The sequence below is a fragment of the Ctenopharyngodon idella genome, chromosome 2 (genome assembly GCF_019924925.1).
Source record: "Ctenopharyngodon idella isolate HZGC_01 chromosome 2, HZGC01, whole genome shotgun sequence".
Classification (NCBI taxonomy): domain Eukaryota; kingdom Metazoa; phylum Chordata; class Actinopteri; order Cypriniformes; family Xenocyprididae; genus Ctenopharyngodon; species Ctenopharyngodon idella.
Window position 1 is genome coordinate 16,966,509 of NC_067221.1, and position 20,058 is coordinate 16,986,566.

The window sequence follows — 20,058 nt, forward strand, 5'->3', positions numbered from 1 at the left end:
CATTACGTAATCACATTGGAAAGGTCATGCGTGACTAGGCGGAAGTACCATGGTAGGGCGAAAAACTCATTTTCTCCTTCAACTTCAAAATCGTCCGACATTGTTGTTTTACCTTTTTTTTTTGTAAAGGACGTTTGACTTAGTCTTTGCATGTTTGCTTTGTAAACACTTGCTCGGTACTTCTGCCTACGTCACGTATGACCTTTCCAAGGTGATTACGTAATGCGTTGCGCATCGCAGAGCTAGTGCAAAATTTATTTATTTTTTTTAGAAAATTACAGATCGTTTCCCTAGATAAGAACCTTATTCCTCATCTGGGATCGTGTAGAGCCCTTTGAAGCTGCAATTAAACTGCAATTTGGACCTTCAACCCATTGGTAGCCGTTGAGGTCCACTATATGGAGAAAAATTCTGGAATGTTTTCCTCAAAAACCTTAAATTCTTTTTGACTGAAAAAAGAAAGACATAAACATCTTGGATGACATGGGGGTGAGTAAATTATCAGGAAATTTTAATTCTGAAGTGAACTAATCCTTTAAGACACTAACAGTTTAGAGGCAGAAGACCATTAATGTCACAGTTCCGATAACTTAGGACACTAAAGATACCTTTCTACTGACTCTGGGAAAAAAAAAAAAAAAACAGAAGAAAGATGTCCAGAGTCCCTGATCAACTGTGTAAACATGCTATTGACCTGCTGCAGGGAGGCATGACGACTGCAGATGTGGCCAGAGCAATAAACTGCAATGTCCGTAATGTAAGACGCCTAAGACAGTGCTTCACGGAGACAGGAAGGACAGCTGATCGTCCTCACAGTGCTACACGTTAAAGGAGGGGTCTAATGCTGTTTCATGCATTCTGACTTATTAACACTGTTAAAGAGTTGGATTCTCATGCTAAACATGGCCAAAGTTTCAAAACACGAGTTGGACGTATGAGGGAGTATTTCTGTGCCAAATATACTACTTTCGGTTGTGGACATGTCTCGCAGCATTTTTTTCGAGTATGGCCCTTCATCACGTAATAAAGGGCGGAATTCCTTATATGGGCACTTCTCCCTGATAAGCGTGCGCACACACATCACCCAGAGCAAGAGCTAGAACACGCCCATCATTTATTACTGTTACTTTACTTAAATAAAACATCCTTGATGACGTATGCAGCTTTCAAATGTGATCTCCGGAGGACGCAGCCTTTGAAATGAGCTCCTGTTACCAAAGTAGTGTGTCTTTGGTTGTGAGGGAAAAATTACCTTTTTCAGCTTCCCAAATAACCCAGCGTTAAGGGAACAGTGGATGAAGTTTATTTTTCCGGGGCAGCAACGGAGTGCATGTGTGTTTGTTTGTTCCCGGAATTTCGGTGATGAATGCTTTGTAAACAAGTCCCAGTTCGGCGCTGTATTTGCAGATCGTGGGTGGTGAGTAAAACTGCATCAAATGTCTGTGTTTTGTTGGCAATTGGCGCGCAAGTGCATAAAATGTAAACAACACAAACGTTTTTGATCCCTTTTTATTTATAATGATATCGCAGCTTGCAGACGATCTCTACGCAAAAGCTGTGCGTGCTCGTGACTCTTTAGCTCTGCCCACGGCACTGACGGCAGGCACGCCTCCAGGAGCTCGGCTGTTTTCGGAAAGACTAGGTACAGCGTATCTATCTTTTATAAATATGATAAAACTAAAGACTTTCGGAGATATGAAGGATGCAATACTACTCTACAGGTACTCAAGATTAACATGAGATTGGTAGAAACTGTGTGTGTTACCTACTCTTTAAGAAATTTGCTGGAAAAAGGGTGTGCAGTATATTATAGAGCGGATATATAAAACTATAAAAATTCTATTCAAAGTTCCTTGACTTTTCCAGGCCTTTTTAAATGTCACTGATATTTCCAGGCGTTCCATGTCTGTGGGAACCCTGTTATTCAGCAGTTAGTTTTGGCTCTGAGGAACATGTTCCCATACAGATCCTTTTGCTGCACTGAACAACACAAGGCACATTTGCATTTGCGTATCACATTTAATACATCTCTTCCTTGAAGTGTATTAATAGGTCTTTCATAGTTTATCTGAGAGTGAGCTCTCTGGTACAAAACCAACGTGTAGCATGCCTTTTTCAGAAATAGTCCATTAGTGCATCTATTAGCACTGAAGGATCAAAACTAAAGACAGCTCTCAAAGCGAGGGCTTTATTCACGTTTTACTTGAGGACCTCCGGTTGCTTTCACATGCATGGACATACTCACAGAAACAAAACTCAAACACAACATTAACCATCAGTGTTAATGCTTCCAAACATAGTGAGGGGTCAAGGTCACAGCACATGGTCTCAATTAGTTGTTCTCAACATATTTTCCTTATACCTTGAATAACTGTGGGAGTACACATCTTGATCATTATTTTTTTTGCTAACACTTTACTTAAAGCCTTTAAGTATAATGAAATATAAAGGTATCCAGGCATTATATCTTTTCATAAATAATTGTAACCAAAGTTAAAATGCATTATAATATTTGCAGATTCCTTTTTATATATAAAAATTGGTTTTGTCATGTGTTTTAATGCATTATACTTTCTAAAGGTGTATCAATAAATAGACAAATATTAGTATGTATTATAACTGTGTTTACATTTATCCTTGAGACCAAACAATGCATTATAAGGTGCATTGATTAATACATTAAAATATTTTTATAATGAATTACGGTTTAAGTAAAGTGTTACCGTTTCATTTATAATAAGAATTTATAAATATTATGCATTTTTTGGGAGTTGCACCACATGACATTCTACAACTTGAACTAATCTTACTTTGTCATAACAGGGAAAAAAAAAAAAAAAAAAATGTCACTGACCCGTCAGCCATCAGTTGAAAATAACTGACTAAATGATCAAGTCTCTTTAGATAAACATGGAATTGGACTTGAGCCATGAGGGTCTACATGGCGGGTTCCATCTTCAAAAAAACTTTTCCTTAATACAGTTGCAAGAAAAGTATGTGAACCACTTGCAGAATCTGTGAAAATGTTAATAATTTTAACAAAATAGGGAGATAATACAAAATGCATGTTCTTTTTTATTTAGTACTGTCCTGAGTAAGATATTTTACATAAAATGTTTACATATAATCCACAAGACAAAAAAAAATAGCTGAATTTATTAAAATAACCCCATTCATAAGTATGTGAACCATTGGTTCTTAATACTGTGTGTGGTTACCTGGATGATCTACGACTGTTTTTTTGTTTTGTGATGGTTGTTCATGAGTCCCTTGTTGGTCCTGAGCAGTTAAACTAAGCTCTGTTCTTCAGAAAAAAATCTTCAGGTCCTGCAGATTCGTCAGTTTTCCAGCATTTTTTGCATATTTGAACCCTTTACAGCAGTGACTGAATGATTTTGAGATCCGTCTTTTCACACTGAGGACAACTGAGGGACTCAAACACGACTTTTAAAAAAGGTTCAAATATTCACTGATGCTCCAGAAAAAAACATGATGCATTAATAGATGGGGGGTGAAAACATTTGGAATTTGAAGATCAAGGTAAATTGTATTTGATTTGTCTTCCGGGAAACATGAAAGTATCTTCTGTTGCTTCCAAAGGGCAGTACTAAATGAACAAAAAAAATGATATTCAAGCGAAATAAGAAACATTTGGACCTCTTCATCCTGTTCAAAAGTTTTCACCCCCCGACTCTTAATGCATCGTGTTTCCTTCTGGAGCATCAGTGAATGATTGAACCTTTTTTAATAGTTGTGTTTGAGTCCCTCAGTTGTCCTCCATGTGAAAAGATGGATCTCAAAATCATTCAGTCACTGTTGTAAAGGGTTCAAATATGCAAAAGATGGTGGAAAACTGAAGAATTTTTGGGACCTGGAGATTTTTTCTGAAGAACAGAGCTCAGTTTAACTGCTCAGAACAAACAAGGGACTCATGAACAACCATCACACAACAAAAAAAACAGTCGTAGATCATCCAGGTAACCACACACAGTATTAAGAATCAATGGTTCACAAACTTTTGAACTGGGTCATTTTAATAAACTCAGCTATTTTTTTGTCTTATGGATTATATGTAAACATCTTTTATGTAAAATATCTTACTCAGGACAGTACTAAATAAAAAATAACATGCATTTTGTATGATCTCTCTTATTTTGTTAAAATTTTGCACATTTTCACAGATTCTGCAAGTGGTTCACATACTTTTTCTTGCAACTGTATATAAAACTTATATAATAAAGCATGAACATAGAAGTCCTGCTCATTTCCACACTGTATGGTTCACTAACACTACAGACTATGCCTAGTCATACAACCTACTATCAAACTGACACAACATACAGCCTGACTCACTTCTCATCTCATACACCACCTCACAAACACACTCCAGACAAACATCTTGGGAAACACACTGTGCAAACTGACTCAACCCTTTGTTAGAAACTTCTCAGAAGTTGTACTCTGCTGCCGGTGACTCAATTCAGGCACCTGCGGGAGGTCTATTTAGGCAAAGATAAGATCGCTGATTGGCGTGGGTGGGCCACTGACTCAAAATCCTTCTGATTTCAGAGATTTTTCTTGCTGGGCTCTACAGATGCGATAGACAATGAATCCCTACACCAATCTTCCTCAAGCTGAAAGGGGCTTCACATAGCGCACAGCTGAAGCTTTGACGGTTTTAAGCTGTACTGCTGCGCCTTCGCTGCACTATGAGAGAAGACAGACAGCAGTTACTTTAATGGGAGGATGTTACTGCTATGCAGAATGCAGTTCTATTTTATTCTACATTCTATATGATTATAGGGTTGTCACCATACCAAAATTCAATAATCAATAGCAATAACAGTGAAACAGCATGATTCTCAATCCTTCTTTCAAAACCATAGAAATATTCAATAGTTACTATCGAACACAGTTGTTTAATTTATTAAACCTAAAGTATTATATAATTGTTAAAATATACTTTAAAGCTGCAGTGCATAACTTTTTTTGGTTAAAAATGATCCAAAATCCATTTTTGAGCAAGTACATAACCAGCCAGTGTTCAAAACTATCTCCTTACTTTAGCCCAATTCACAACGGTAAGCTTGTAATAATGTTTTATAATTCGGGTGGTACCAATGGGTTTCCACGGGAAATTCGAGCATGCAGCCATTCGTCTTTGCGCCATTATGTCATATCTGTTTACATAAAGAATGAGTCCCAGCTTGTAGGCTATATGGCATGTGGAGGATGCTTTGGGCGGCGGATCATTTATAGCCTTTTCTCACAACAGCTGCAATAATTAAACTTATCATTTTGATGGCGGATTGTAATCCAGAAAGGTCCAAATGACAATCATCAGTGACAACTGGAGACTCACCCAGAGTCAAAAGCAAAAGACTTCGGACTGCAGAGTGGCTACAGAAATTGAAATGTACAGGTAACGCTAATACACACTAAATATACAGTCCCGCAATGCTGATGTTGAAATTAACTTTGTTCTCATTAAAAATTTGAGAACAAAGTATAACAATATTAACAACTTGCATGGTTTGACGTGATTCGAGCTAAGCAATTGTTAGATTTAATCAACATTGGCAATTTATTGTAATGCTTTTTTCTCAGTTGGTCACAACAAAAGTGGCAGACATGTTAATTATTGTTCAGATGACATTTTCCAGTGAAAATTCTGATTTTGGTCATACTTCCAAGACGTAGATCTGTGATTCCGAAGTACAGTATCCACACCGGTGTGGTGACTGACAGCAAACATTAGATTTATCTGCACTGAGGAGCCGTGCCGAGGCACTAATCCATGTAAAGATGATAATTCCACAAATAACTGCAATTGCAGGTTTTAAACAGAGATGGCGACAAAGAGGCAAAACATACAGACTGCAGCTAATAAAATCAGTTAATATATATTAAGTAAATTAATTTTATATGCAGTATATATTACACTTAATATCATATTTTAAATATTAATAATAATAATAATATTCATTTTAATAATAATAACAATAAATAATAATATAAAATATTTCTCAATAAAGTTCCTTGATTTTTTTTTTTTTTACAAAGAAATATTTTTTTCTCTCTTTCCTTTTCAATATTATATATATTTTTTGTATTATATTATTATTTTTATTGTATTGTATTATATATTAACAACATTGTATACAGCGACAGGTCTACATTAGGCTTAGGCTTCATTTACATTGCAAGGCCTAATACATAGGTCTAATATTCTGACACGAAACATATAAGTGTTTCATCAATATCCTGCAAGGTGGCCATTTTGACCAAAGTGCATTTGATTGCTTTCACGCATTAATATGGGTGCACTTCACAGAGAGCACATGCACATACTGTATCGGCGGTAATGACAACAGGTCTGAATCTCTGATCATATTTCATGTATGATTCAAATGCAATTACTGACAAAGTGACGGACTTACTGATTAGGCCTGACTCATTCAGTGTGATCAGACTGCGTGGGATCAGATCACACACCAAACTGGGCTCTCAGTGACAACATTACTGGTCATTAAATTCACCACCTGCTGACTGTGCCTGGTCCAGAATTTGCCTGATGTCACTTCACTAATAGAGGCAAAGCTTGCAGATTGATCGTTTGCAGTGACAGAGTTTCCATGGTAACACAGGTACTTACAATGGGGCCAGGTGGGCCCTGTGGACCCTCGCCTCCCTTCAGACCAGATGGACCCTGTGAAAGAGGGAGAGAGAGAGAGGTTTAATTCTCTAATGAGAGCTGTACTTCAGAATCTGTCAAAGTGGCATCTGAGTTTCTCTGTGTGCTTGAATGTGTTTGTGCCAATATATGGCAGATGTTTGTACTACATGTCTCTTAGAAATACAGCCCAGAGTGTTTATTAAACTGGCAATCTCCCTATTTCCTACATCAGAAACCAAGCTTTGGCAGTGCATTGTTATGTGACGCCAATGGCACGTCACTCTCCTCCCATCAAGTCATAATCTGAGTCATGAAAAACATATGAACCAGCTAAAAGTGAACATCAAAACAACAAGTGATGGCAAATTCAACTGTTGTTTATTGAAATCATACTGGCTTTGTGTTTCAAATGTGACTTTCAGCAACAATTGAGTCATGAAATATATTACTAGTGGAGACTGAAATTTATCAAGAAGGCAGATGCTATTTCACAAACTAAAAACAAAACTTTTTGATTATATTCAGTCCCACAGTTTAAATACTCTTAATGAAGAAAAACTAGTATCCAAAGTCCCTATGACATACATTTCTTTTGAGTTGCCCGACTGAGGCAGTTTGTTATGCAAAAGTCATTTACAGGCCCACAGAGTACCACATCAGAAAGACAATAAATACGTCAAATTGAATCTCTGAAACTGACTGAATGTAAGATACATGTTAGCATTTTTCTTTAGGACAGTGCAATATATCATTTGAGCACCTCACACACTTTTGGTGTCCTGAAGCGGCCAGAATCTCACTAGATATTTGAAACACTTTAAAAATGAACTCTTTGTCTACAATGCATCTGCAACAAGAGATTATGTTGGTACACAAGTATTTCTTTCCAATATATTTTTGGCCTTGTGCATGAAAGTCTATATGAAATCAAAATCATCCTTTTACATATTTTATTGTGGACTGCAATACTGTGGAATTTCTATGCAAGATACATTTCAAAAGCTGCCTTAATGCATGTTAAATATGTCAGTTAATCTCCATGAGCCTCAGTCTTATAGTTAGGACTGTACCCTTTCCTGAGGCATTCATTTAGTGTGAACATTTGCATGAACAGCAGGCGGTTAAGCAGCTAATGGCCATTTGGTGGGGCACATGACATTAACTTGTTTGTTCTTACCGCTGCGCCAGGAAGCCCCCTTTGTCCTGGGAACCCTTTCAATCCGGCAGGGCCAGGTTTCCCAGAAATCCCCTGAGGACCTGGATCACCCTTCAAGGACAGAGATGGTAAGATTTAGTCCTCTAACTTAAAAACACCAACCTCCACAGCAGCTATTTGTAAGCATTATCTGCCAGCTACACATTATGAAATTGGACTGAAAATTATGTGAATTTTTCCCAATTATTACCCTTGAATGATCTGAAGTGAACGTGTTTAGCAAACCTTACCTTTCCACCTTCTTTGCCAGCAGCTCCGGGAAGACCTTGCTCTCCAGGGGGCCCTGGAGATCCAGGATGTCCTCTCTCTCCAACAGGACCAGTTTCTCCAGTAGAGCCCTTTCAGATTCCAATTTAAACAGTTATTTAATTAAACTCCTGGCTAACTTCAGGAGATGTTGTATCAGAGCAATGTGTTGGGGTTTTTTTTCCTGCTTATATAAAACAATAACTGCTAAAGCTCACCTGTGGGCCAACAACACCTCCAGGTCCTGGAGGTCCAGTCTTTCCTTGAAAACCCTGTGATGAGAATAAACATAGTCACTGTGAGAGATTAAATGCAATTTATTCTAGTTATCACATGTGTGGAAGCAATCTTGGAGCAAAGAAAAATCTGATTGATTGCAAACTTTATATAAATATCACTAAACTGTACAAATCCAGTCTCTGAAATGTCAACAACACCTGTCTTTTTTCTTTCTTTCTATTTTTCCATTACATCCACTTCTTTCCCTAAATCAGTGAAAGTCAAGTTCAGTGTTTTTATCTTGAAAATCACAAAGGAGAGACAATATAAAATGAGTTTCTCTTTTTAGCAGTCCATCTCTCGGACATTTTTAATTAGAAACAGATAGATAGATAGACCTGCCAAGAACAGAGCTTTGACACTGTCGGCAGCTAAAAGGTAATACACCATAAAAACACTCTCCACAACATTTCTTCCTCTTTACTCCAGAGACAGAAAACACTTGTGAAGACAAAATTATACTCACAGTCTCTCCTCGCTGTCCAGGGTGACCAGGCAATCCGTCCTTTCCAGCAGGCCCCTGAGGGTATTACAAAATTGAAACTGAGATTAAAACATGGATTATTATATAATAGACTTATAGACTTGTGGTTAACATTCTTTCAGGTTTTGTGGTTTAATTGTTACAGTTAGACATGTTATTTCAGCTAGAGTGTAGACAGTCTAGCCGAGCTGAGCCAGGAGTCCTTTCTGTGTGGAGTTTACATGATCTCCCTGTGTCTGCGTGGGTTTCCTCCGGATGCTCCCGTTTCACCCACAATCCAAAAACATGTAGTATAGGTGAACTGGAGGTGCTAAATTGCCTATAGGTGTGAATGCGTGTGTGAGTCCCAAGCAATGTAATGGGAGGGTTGGGGAAAGACCCCAGAAAAATCATTGCCAAGAAAATTCATGGACAGTCTCTCACATATGGCAAGAGATGGCCCATAAAATCACTAAGAGTCGGATAAGACTGAAATGGTTAATGAATGAATGAATAGACAGTCTAATGTATAGAAGTCCATTTCGGCCACATAAGAAAAAACAACAGCAACGTTTTAGTAAATCATAATTCTGATATAAATTCATAATTATGACATAAAAGTTGAAATTATGAGATAAGTCATAATTATGAGATAAAAAGACAAAATTATGAAATAATTATGACATTAAAAGCCATAGTTATGATTTCAGCTTGTCATAATTAGGACTCTTAATGCCATAACTATGACATAAAATGTAATTTATGTGAATTATGATTTACCAAAGCATGATTTATTTTCATAAGTGGTGGAAATGGACTTCCATACTAATGTGAGTCAAAGAGTAGAATCATTTAGAATAACTCAAAAGCATATGAAATTGATGAAACCACATACAGGTGGGCCTTTAGGGCCTGGTAATCCAACAGGGCCCTGAGGTCCTTGGGGTCCCTAAAACATGGGGGGAAAAAATTAAGGGAGATGTAAGTAGTTGATTAATACAACTGAACTGGAGAAATAATTCAACCATTACTTACTCTCTCTCCTGGGCCACCAGATGGTCCATCATTTCCTGATGTTCCCTAAAAACAGAAACAAAGGTGCCCGTTACAAGAAAGCGTTTACAAATAGCATTAACTTTTTGAGTTAGCTGAATCAGGACTGATGAAGGCTGACCTTTGGTCCAGGTTTTCCTGTTGGACCTCTGGCACCTCTTCCACCACGGGGTCCCTGAGAGCAAGAGAGCAAGAGTTATTGGCAATAAGCCTTGTGCATTATTGGTGTATTTGGATAAAAGTGTTCTTTTCTACTGAAAAGATTCAAACTTGTTAATTTGCATACCGTTGGACCTCTTTGTCCTCTTGGACCCGCTTTACCAGCGATACCCTAAAAAACAAAACCAACCTATAACATTATAACCCTAACATTACAATAACTGTGAGTTCTAAGACTAGTCAACTTTAGGTTGTTTGTAATCAGAACCAGAGAAGTACGATAGAAATGGCTCTCGTCAGGCTGTAGCACGCTAAAAAAATCTAATTTTATATTAAAATCAAAAATAGAGCTCATACGTACCCTTCCTCCCTTCTCACCATTGGATCCAGGGAAGCCAGGGAAACCAGTAGAGCCCTGTTGAGACAGATTATTAGGCACATTGAGGGGTGTAGTTTTCAGCTACACAGTGTAAATGACAAACTCACTTCACTTCAGAAGTATCCAAAATTCGTTCCAACCATTTAAACATGCCAGAAAAACTTTGGTCTTTGAGCAAGAGTTAAGTAGTGTTGACACAGAGGATGTCCTTGTGGAATAATTCAACAACATTACTACTAATGCTAACGTTATGTGAGTGATACTCAGAGGGCAAGCTTTTGGAGTTGATAAACATGAGCGGCGTGCGCTTGTTAGCACAAGGACAGGAGACGAAATTGAAGGTCGAATTATTTTGGCAGGCAAAGAAGGGGAAGCGGCCCATGCACAATGGATACGCAACAGTAATTTACTCCACATGATGGTTGCCTGCACAAGATAATGGAGCAAATCAAACAGACAACTGCAAATACACAACACAAAAAATGGAATGCTGAGGTTTGACTGAGGGGGATGTGAGTGGAGCGGACCAACAGCAATTTCCCATCCCAACTGAAAGTCAATGCTAATTACTATGCTCCAGCTCCACCATGCGTTTACATTTTACAATTGATGTATTACAATATCTGATATATAATTTTAAAGTGCTCCTTTTATGCGTTTTCGAATATTACCTTTCATATAGTGTGTAATATAGCTGTTTGTGAATGTAAAAGGTCTGCAAAGTTTCAAAGATCTAAGTGATCAGTAAATAGAGTTATTGTCTCCCAAAAGAAAGAACCGATTCTGAAGTGCTTGAAAACTAGCCGTATTCCAGTCTTACTTCCAGCATGAACCTACGTAGGTTTGTAACAAATTTGCATAATGCCAGCCTAACGGTCTTCATTGGCTGCCCGCGAACAACGTCTACTTTGACCCGCCCTCAAACACTGTAGTTGTAGCTGAGGCCGCAAAATATTTGATTTGTGTTGTCGATATGTCAAGAAGGCACTGTTTTCTGTGCTGCGAAAGCAAATCCACTTTGATCCACTTCCAAAGGATGAGGACTCTGGCTCAAATTGATATGGTAAAACCGCCGTCATTGTTTCTGTTCATATCACTGTGTAAACAAGTGCTGAGGAAGCTTTTGCAGCTGAAATTCAGATATGGTAATGAGTGTAGACCAATCACAACAGACTGAGCCATCTGACCAATCAAAGCAGCAGAGTAGATTTGGAAAGGAGGGATTTAGAGAGACTGGATCTTTGAACAAACAGTTTTCAAACACTGTGAGAAAAGAGATGATGCTGCAATGTATATAGTGAGAAAATTAAAGTGTTTTTGACCATGGATGCATGTAAACCTATTGTAGGAGACCTCCAAAACAAAATAAGAAACCTCTAAAATAGAATAATAGGGGCACATCAAATGAAAACAAAAAACAAATAAACAGTTGCAATTTGCATTTGCCCATTAACATGTTATGATTATGACAGAACATACTGATCATTATGGCCCTTATACAAATTTTGTCTAAATAAATTAAAAAAATAAAATGCTAAAAACTTAAATCATTTGTTTCAAATGCTACAAATGAATTTATCATCAAGACATAATTTACAGCATGAAAATGGATATTGATTTTGAGATTTACTAAGGATTTTACTAAGGATACAAATATTATTATAAATATTATTAAATTGTCAGTGTTTTAAAAATTAACTTTAAAGAATTAGTTCATTTTCAAATGAAAATTACCTCAAGCTTTACTCACCCTCAAGCCATCCTAGGTGTATATGACTTTCTTCTTTCAGATGAACACAGTTGGAGATATATTAATAAATATCCTGATGCATCGTAGCTTTATAATGGCAGTGAGTGGATATTTGGATGTTTTTTTAATATGGATATTAATTTAATATGGATATTTATTATTATTTTTTATTATTATTTTATAATAATAATTATTATGTATTTATTATTTTATTTTATTAATTATTTATTAATTTTAATTAATTTTTATTATGGATATTAATTTAATATGGATATTTTTTTTACACAAACACATCGCTTCGCTTCAGATGGACTTTATTAATCCCCCGGAGCCGTGTGAAGTACATTTAGGATGGATGGAAGCACTTTTTTCAGCTCGTTGGTATCACTCACTGCCATTATAAAGCTCTGATGCATCAGGATATTTATTAATATATCTCTGATTGTGTTCATCAGAAAGAAGAAAGTCATATAGACTTAGGATGGCTTGAGGGTGAGTAAAGCTTGGGCTAATTTTCATTTTAAAGTGAACTAATCCTTTAAGTGAATGTTAGATGACAGAAAAGGTAATCTATGTAAAAATAGACAATATGAAAAGAACTATTAAATATCTAATATCAACCAATATTGATTAACGAAAAAAATGATCTTCAATACCAGTTGATCAGCAATATGATACTGATATATTTTGCATCTATGATATGAGTGAGAGGGGGAAAAAACCCAAAACAAACAAACACTGGGTTCAAAAAACCAATTTATCACTCCAGGGAAAAAAGCTTCTCACATACTGTGAACAGAACCCTGAACAGGCCAAACATTACTTAAAAAAATATGCAGTAGCGGAAAATAGAAACCCAGAGTCAAAATAGCTGACAAAGCAGGTTGTAGACTACTTCACTTTCCATAACTTGTTATTCAAACAAAACAGGAGCAATTTCATAAAAAAAAATTCAAAAATAAAACTCAATGAATAAATACCAGGGAATTCAAGCTATATGAGTGGACCAGACTGTAGACTTGAACCAAATGATGGTTTTGTCAATGTTAGCAGGCTGAACTGACTGAATAAGATGACAAACATCACAACACAAACTGTGTCTACATAGTCTTGGGCTGTTCACAGGCCTGCATGCTGGGTGGCTGAGAGATAAAGTAGTCAGTGTCATGGAGAATGAGTTTATCCTATTAACTCTGTTAACACAGGCTATCAGAGAAAAGCAGGCCTTGCATGTCAAACGCAGCGCTTGGTGAAATATAAATACAAAACAGTGGCACTGTTTATGATAAATGATAAATGATAAATTTATAGTTTCATTAAAGTTTAATGTCTAATTGTTTGATTGCTTTTGTTGGTAATAATGACCTAGAGATAGATACTTTGAAAAAATACACAAAAATAACTTATGAAAAGATGATAAAGTCACAACAGGAAACTTGTCAGCACTAACCTTAGGACCTTGTCTTCCCGGGTATCCAGGCAAACCTGGAACACCAAGTTTTCCCTAAAAACAGAAATAAGAACACACTTTAGGTCTGCACATTTTCATTTGGAGTTTTTAAACAATCATCAGGCCCTGTACAGTAACAATAAATTTGCACAAATTGCAAAAACATATGGGAGCTGTAATGGAGTATTTGGCTGCCCTTTAGAACCGGGGCTCAGAATCAATTTATGAGTTATGAGTTCAGTGTCATTTTAGGTTTTAATTCACACATATATTAATAATCCCTGACAGACTCATAAGTGCATCAAAAACCCTAGTGTTGATTTTTCCAGGGCTGGTCATTTTAAGCACTTTGCAATTATAGTCAACATAATGAGTTTTAAACTGACCTTCTCTCCTGCCGTGCCCATAGGACCAGCCTCTCCGGTGGGACCTGATTTACCTTTGGGCCCCTCTGGTCCGTCTTCTCCTCTGGGGCCCAAAACACCACCCTCTCCCTGAACACCAGCAACAATAGACAAAAATTATACTAGTTTCATAACAAACAAAATGGGTAAAACTCATCTTAAACAAAAGATAAGTGGTTATGAGTGCTGATTGAAATTAAATGTAACTGAAATTAATTAAGCAAAGTTGTTACTCACCTTGTCACCCTTGAGGCCCATGTCGCCCTTGAACCCAGGAAAACCATCTTCTCCCTGAAATCAGTTGAACTCAGATCATTTTTGTGGGTAAACTAAACATATTTAAGTTCAGATAGATAGATAGATAGATAAAACTAAAACTAAGAAAACTATTAAAAATCATATTTCAAATACTCTATAAGAACATTATGGCTAAATGCTGGCACCTAGTGGTCAAAGTATAACTTGCTGGTTCATGCTAGTTTAGACAGTAATTAAATCATATCTAAGATCGTCAGAATGTTAATTTAACAATGTTTTCTCAGAAGAGTTTTTTCATTTTAAATGTTGAGCATAATATTACAAATCAATAACGATACATTTTAGACATAGAATTCTTGACTCTTCTCAAATGAAACACTGACACTTGGTGGCCACTGGAGAGGATACAGCCTGAAGCAGATCAAGTCACAACATTGTACATATACTGTACAAAACAATAATTAGCACATATTATAAAGACAATTCTGCAATCTATTTTTTTTCTGTCGTAGGTGATTTTGCATTACACCACACACTCATTTCAACTGATTAAGGCCATTTTGGTGCTGATAGTCACTGAAATTGCCATTTAGCTATTGTCCTGTCATCTGTGTGTCTCATTTTAGAGGCTGGAGACAGAGGACAGGGTAGTTTGCTTACCTTCTCGCCTTTGCCGCCCTTCAAGCCACGAACACCCTCGGCACCCTAATGGACAGAACAATGAATAGAGGCTCTAATGGATAGACTAAGAGCACATAATGTTGATAATAAAGAATAAGTGAGATGAAGAAAATCAAGGCTGTTTACCTTCACACCTCGGGGGCCGGGATAACCAATGGAACCCTGGGGACCTGGGTGGCCCTATAGGAAGAGAGTAAATATAATAACACTAAATCATTCAGGATTAATAGAGGGGAATTAGGTTTTAAATTTCTAAAGGGGCCACAAATTAGATGTTAATTACAGAGACAGAGAAATGGCTTTAATTTTGTTACTGAGCTTTCAGACAGCTGCAAAATAGCACCTTAAAGGCATTTAGTGGTTTTGCACTTGAAATGTGGTCAATAACTGGAACTCAGAGTGACAATTCATATAGAGACAAACTAAAAATACACTCACAGCTGCTCCTTTCTCCCCGGGAGGACCCTCTTTCCCAGGATGACCCTGTGCAAGGATTACAAACAAAAACATCTTGACTCAAAGTCTGAAAGTAACGTGAGGCAAATGCAGCTGGGTATGGTCTTGTGGGTTCAGTGTACAGTAATATGCAGTATGAATAGCATTAAAAATGCCAGTGTTATGACTATTCCAGTGTAATCCAATGTAGAACCTAACTTTTAGGTTTGTGCACCACTTAGAACTGAATTTTAACTGAGGTAGCAAAAAAACAAATAAATAAAAAATGGAATTTGAAATTTGAAAGTAGAATTAAAATGGAATTAAAAGCCATTTACAAACTGAAATTCTCATGATAAATATGTCATCATACACAACTAGTTTGAGGTCGGTAAGATTTTTTTAAACCTTCATTCAGCAAATTAAATTAATCAAAATGATCATCAGAACTAATCAAAAGTGACAGTAAAACATTATATTGTTAAAAAATGCTGTACTTTTGAATTTTCTATTCATCAAAAAATACTGGTTTTCAACATTGATAATAATAGGAAATGTTTCTTGAGCATAAAATCAGCATATTAGAATGATGCTGAAAATTCTGCAATTTTAAATTGTAAAAATATTTGGCAATATTATTTTTAGTACTGTATATTTTCAGTATATATATATATATATATATATATATACATGGGCGACATTTGACTCGAGGTAGGGGGGGCAAGTTTTTTTTTTTTTTGCAGGTACAAAACGTTTTTTTTGTACCTACATCAGCATATTATTCGAAGAAATTTTAAGCAAACAAGTTTAAGTTTGCTTGTTTATTTACTCATTTATTTAATAATTCACTTAATTTTGTTATCACGGGAAATGACGTGGACGATGTGTGTGAATCAGTGTCCATCATTTTGCGAGCAACTGGTGATAAAGAAAAATGCCACGTCGCAATATTGAAAATATTTCCATTTTAAATCATTAAGCCGAGCCAGTTGATATCACACAAACAATGTGCAAACTTTGCGTGAGAGTAATACGGGTGAAGAAGTCTCAAACTCCAGTCAATTAGGCCTATTCACTACAGAAACTGAAAGTAAAAACTGACTGAGCTTTTGGCATCCGACGCTGCAATAACGGCGCATATTCTCTTAGAGGCAATGAGAGATGAAACTAATTTATTTTCTTATTATTTCTCTTGTGGCCCATAGTGAGAAAAAAATAATTTAATAGCCCTGCATGCCCATCCGCTATATGCCACTGTGAAGGGACAAACGGCGTTCGGGCACGGCATCAAATCGATTAACTGTTTTATCCAAATCCACATGCATGGATCATTCAGTGCTCAGTACTGCAATGTCAGAGTCTCTCCTGTCTCATGATGTTTCACATGTGTTTTCAGTCGGCGCAAGCAAGAAACGTTTACTAGACTGTGGACTAGCTTTGACTCTCTGAACAGTGGCCGCGCAGCCGAATTTTTATGACCATGGAAGCGTGTGCATGCGCCGAACGCGTCTTTCCGCGCTCATGGACAAAGGAGTATCTTTGAATGGTTCGTGCGCTCATGGACAAAGGAGTATCTTTGAATGGCTCGCGCGCTCAGGGGGCAAAGGAGTATCTTTGAAAGGCTCGCGCGCTCAGGGGGCAAAGGAGTATCATTGAAAACTCGCGCGCTCATGGGCAAGGGAGTATCTTTGAAAGACTCGCGCGCTCAGGGGGCAAAGGAGTATCATTGAAAACTCGCGCTTATGGGCAAGGGAGTATCTTTGAAAGACTCGCGCGCTCAGGGGGCAAAGGAGTATCATTGAAAACTCGCGCGCTCATGGGCAAAGGAGTATCTTAGACAGACTTGCTCGCTCAACTGTGCGCGAGACGGAGCGGAACGTGCGAAATGAAGTACACCCGTGCCTTAACCGCTGCAAATTAGTGGACTGGAGCTGACGGATCATATATATATATATATATATAAATTTATTCAGACACCTTGAACATTTCATTCATTAATACAGTTTATTCACTAAAGTAAAAAAAAAAAAAAAAAAAAAAATGGTAATAATAAGATCTCAGAGTTAAACTGTATCAGAAAAAAATAAACTTAATTATGTCAGATAACACTTAAGCAAAACATGGTCAGGTTCAAAGTGTCTGAATAATTTTTGGTTCCAAATTTTTATCAATTTTACTGGTAGTCCACTGTATGAAGAATTTTTGGGTATAATATGTCACAGTTTACTTTATTTTGCTGTCCTCACTTACATAAATGAACTATAGTGTCCTGCACCCACTAGTAAAAATATACCAAAAATATAAAAAACGTCTGAATAATTTTTGGTTTGACTATATATATATATATACTTAGACTACCATATTTATCTATCTTCCAAAATAAACAATACATATTAACTACATAAAAAATAATTTTGTATAATTTAGAAACTTTTTATTCTATAATTATTTTTATTCTATACATATCAGATATTAGTTATTAATAAGCAATGACACCTAAATAAATATTAAAAATACAAAATATATATTTAGTTAAATGGACCACAGAAGAAAAATATTTAATTTCCCAGAATGTTTTATTTAAAGTCTTCAAAATGGAATCCATATGAAACAGGCTATAAGAGTGAAAACAAAGTCTCTGTTTTTGCTTATTTTGATGAAAGTCCTCTGTTGTGTCTGTGTTGAATTTCTCTGAACTGCAATTCAGTGAATTCCACTTCCTGTCATTCCAAATCAAATTTTCAACGCATAAACTGAAATGGAGCCAATTCTTTAATTCTAAATTGTGTTAATAAAATACATATTCCCCTCAAGCCAGGATCATCATCAAGCTGGTTAATGGCTAATGATGTGTGATGATGCAAAGTATTTTTGATATGAACGCAGAGAATTAGGGGAGGGGAGAATATGAATTTAAGAAAAATCCACTTACAGGAGGCCCATCAGCCCCAGCCAGCCCATGGAGCCCCTGTTTTCCACCAGGACCCTATGAGAGGGAAAGAAAGAAAGAGGATAAGTGAGAAAAGACGGAAGAAAGAGAAGAGGGAGGAAAAACACACACAATTAAGGCTGCGATTACTTGTGTGCCCAAGTGATTCGCTGGGCAACTTTTATAAGCAGTTCAATCCTAAAGCACTTCATTATCATCTTTTTCCTCTTGGTAAGGAAGAGATCTAATCATATGGTACGTCTGGAAACACTCCACTTCTGGAGTCACATTTCAGACTCTCTCTGGCCTCCTTCCAGGAGCCCTGACAAAATGCTTGTCTGAAAGACTAACCAATGACAGTTTTGTGTGTAAGCATATCTCTTGCTTGTTGAAGCATTAGCGAGTCTTGAGGTGTGTGTGTGCGTGTGCGCGTGTGGTTTTTCTCAAGTCAGCAGTGATCTGAAAGCAACCTACAGCTCGGAAACCGAGGAGTCTGTTGAATCGTTTATAGGGTTAGGGCAGAAAAACGCTGCCTGTAATAACAAAGACGATGGCTTCTGGGGCGAACAGCTCTTATTCACTCACTTTCTCTCCAGGTGGACCAATCGGGCCTTGAGGACCAGGCAGACCCTGCAAGACAAGAATTCAAAAGTCAGACAGTACAACATGGAGTCTTCAGGGGAAATCTGATAGTAAAGTTTAGATTGGAAAAAGCTGTTTGAGCACCTCTCAGTCAAATCTAAGAAAGAATGTCAAACAGGATACATTATTTTGTGCGTCTGTGCGTGAGTGTGTGAATTTATAAGTCCCATTACAAACTTATCTACCAGTTTTCATTGCTTTTTCTGTCTAAGTCTTTCAATGACAGTTCATCAGGCTACACATTTAACTGAATACAAGTGAAAAAAGAGCAGAAAAAGGGAATTCAGGAGAATTAATGACCCCATTAAATCATTAAACGTGTTTTCCTTTCCCGTGTTGATGTATTTCCAATTGAAATAGGGAGATTGGGTGGGAGATATAAAAGGGGTGGTCTTTTTTTCTTTTAAACTAGCCAAAAGGCTATACCTACTGTACATCACACCTATAAACAAGATTTGCTACTTGCTAGTCAGTTGTGTGTGGTATTAGGGGAGGGACTTTCCTATTCTAGAAGAGAGCATCTGATTGGGAAAAAAAAATCTGTGTAGCACAACGTGAAGGATCTATGTTTTTGGTCCACTTACACTACCGTTCAAAAGTTTGGAGTCACCAAGGAATTACTAAAACAATTGTATTGTTACATGAAACATAAATATTATTACAATTTAAAATAAATGTTTTCTATTTGAATATATTTTAAAACGTAATTTATTCCTGTGATGGCAAAGCTGATTTTTCAGCATTATTACTCCAGTCTTCAGTGTCACATGATCTTTCAGAAATCATTCTAATATACTGATTTGCTGCTCAAGAAACACTTCTTGTTATTATCAATGTTGAAAACAGTTGTGCTGCTCAATATTCTTGTAATAACCATGATACATTTTTTCATAATTCTATAATCAATGGCATGTTAGAAAGAACAGTACTTATTTGAAATAGAAAACTTTATAAAATTATAAATTAATTACATTTTTATAATAAATTTCAATTTAATGTGTCCTTGCTGAATAAAAGACTTACTGACCCCAAGTTTTT

At 36.7% G+C, this 20,058-nt stretch overlaps 1 protein-coding gene across 1 annotated transcript in view; it reads right to left on the minus strand.

The window, feature by feature from the left end:
• Window positions 1-20,058, minus strand: part of col11a1b (collagen, type XI, alpha 1b) — a 90,694-nt gene that overhangs the window by 24,944 nt on the left and 45,692 nt on the right. The window contains exons 24-41 of the mRNA XM_051874830.1: window positions 18,964-19,008; window positions 18,382-18,435; window positions 15,453-15,497; window positions 15,141-15,194; window positions 14,994-15,038; window positions 14,313-14,366; window positions 14,058-14,165; window positions 13,672-13,725; window positions 10,454-10,507; window positions 10,220-10,264; window positions 10,055-10,108; window positions 9,916-9,960; window positions 9,776-9,829; window positions 8,884-8,937; window positions 8,357-8,410; window positions 8,123-8,230; window positions 7,854-7,943; window positions 6,656-6,709 (exon numbers count right to left, since the gene is read on the minus strand). Of these exons, the coding sequence (XP_051730790.1) occupies window positions 6,656-6,709; window positions 7,854-7,943; window positions 8,123-8,230; window positions 8,357-8,410; window positions 8,884-8,937; window positions 9,776-9,829; window positions 9,916-9,960; window positions 10,055-10,108; window positions 10,220-10,264; window positions 10,454-10,507; window positions 13,672-13,725; window positions 14,058-14,165; window positions 14,313-14,366; window positions 14,994-15,038; window positions 15,141-15,194; window positions 15,453-15,497; window positions 18,382-18,435; window positions 18,964-19,008 (1,071 nt within the window). The remainder of the gene's footprint in view (window positions 1-6,655; window positions 6,710-7,853; window positions 7,944-8,122; window positions 8,231-8,356; window positions 8,411-8,883; window positions 8,938-9,775; window positions 9,830-9,915; window positions 9,961-10,054; window positions 10,109-10,219; window positions 10,265-10,453; window positions 10,508-13,671; window positions 13,726-14,057; window positions 14,166-14,312; window positions 14,367-14,993; window positions 15,039-15,140; window positions 15,195-15,452; window positions 15,498-18,381; window positions 18,436-18,963; window positions 19,009-20,058) is intronic.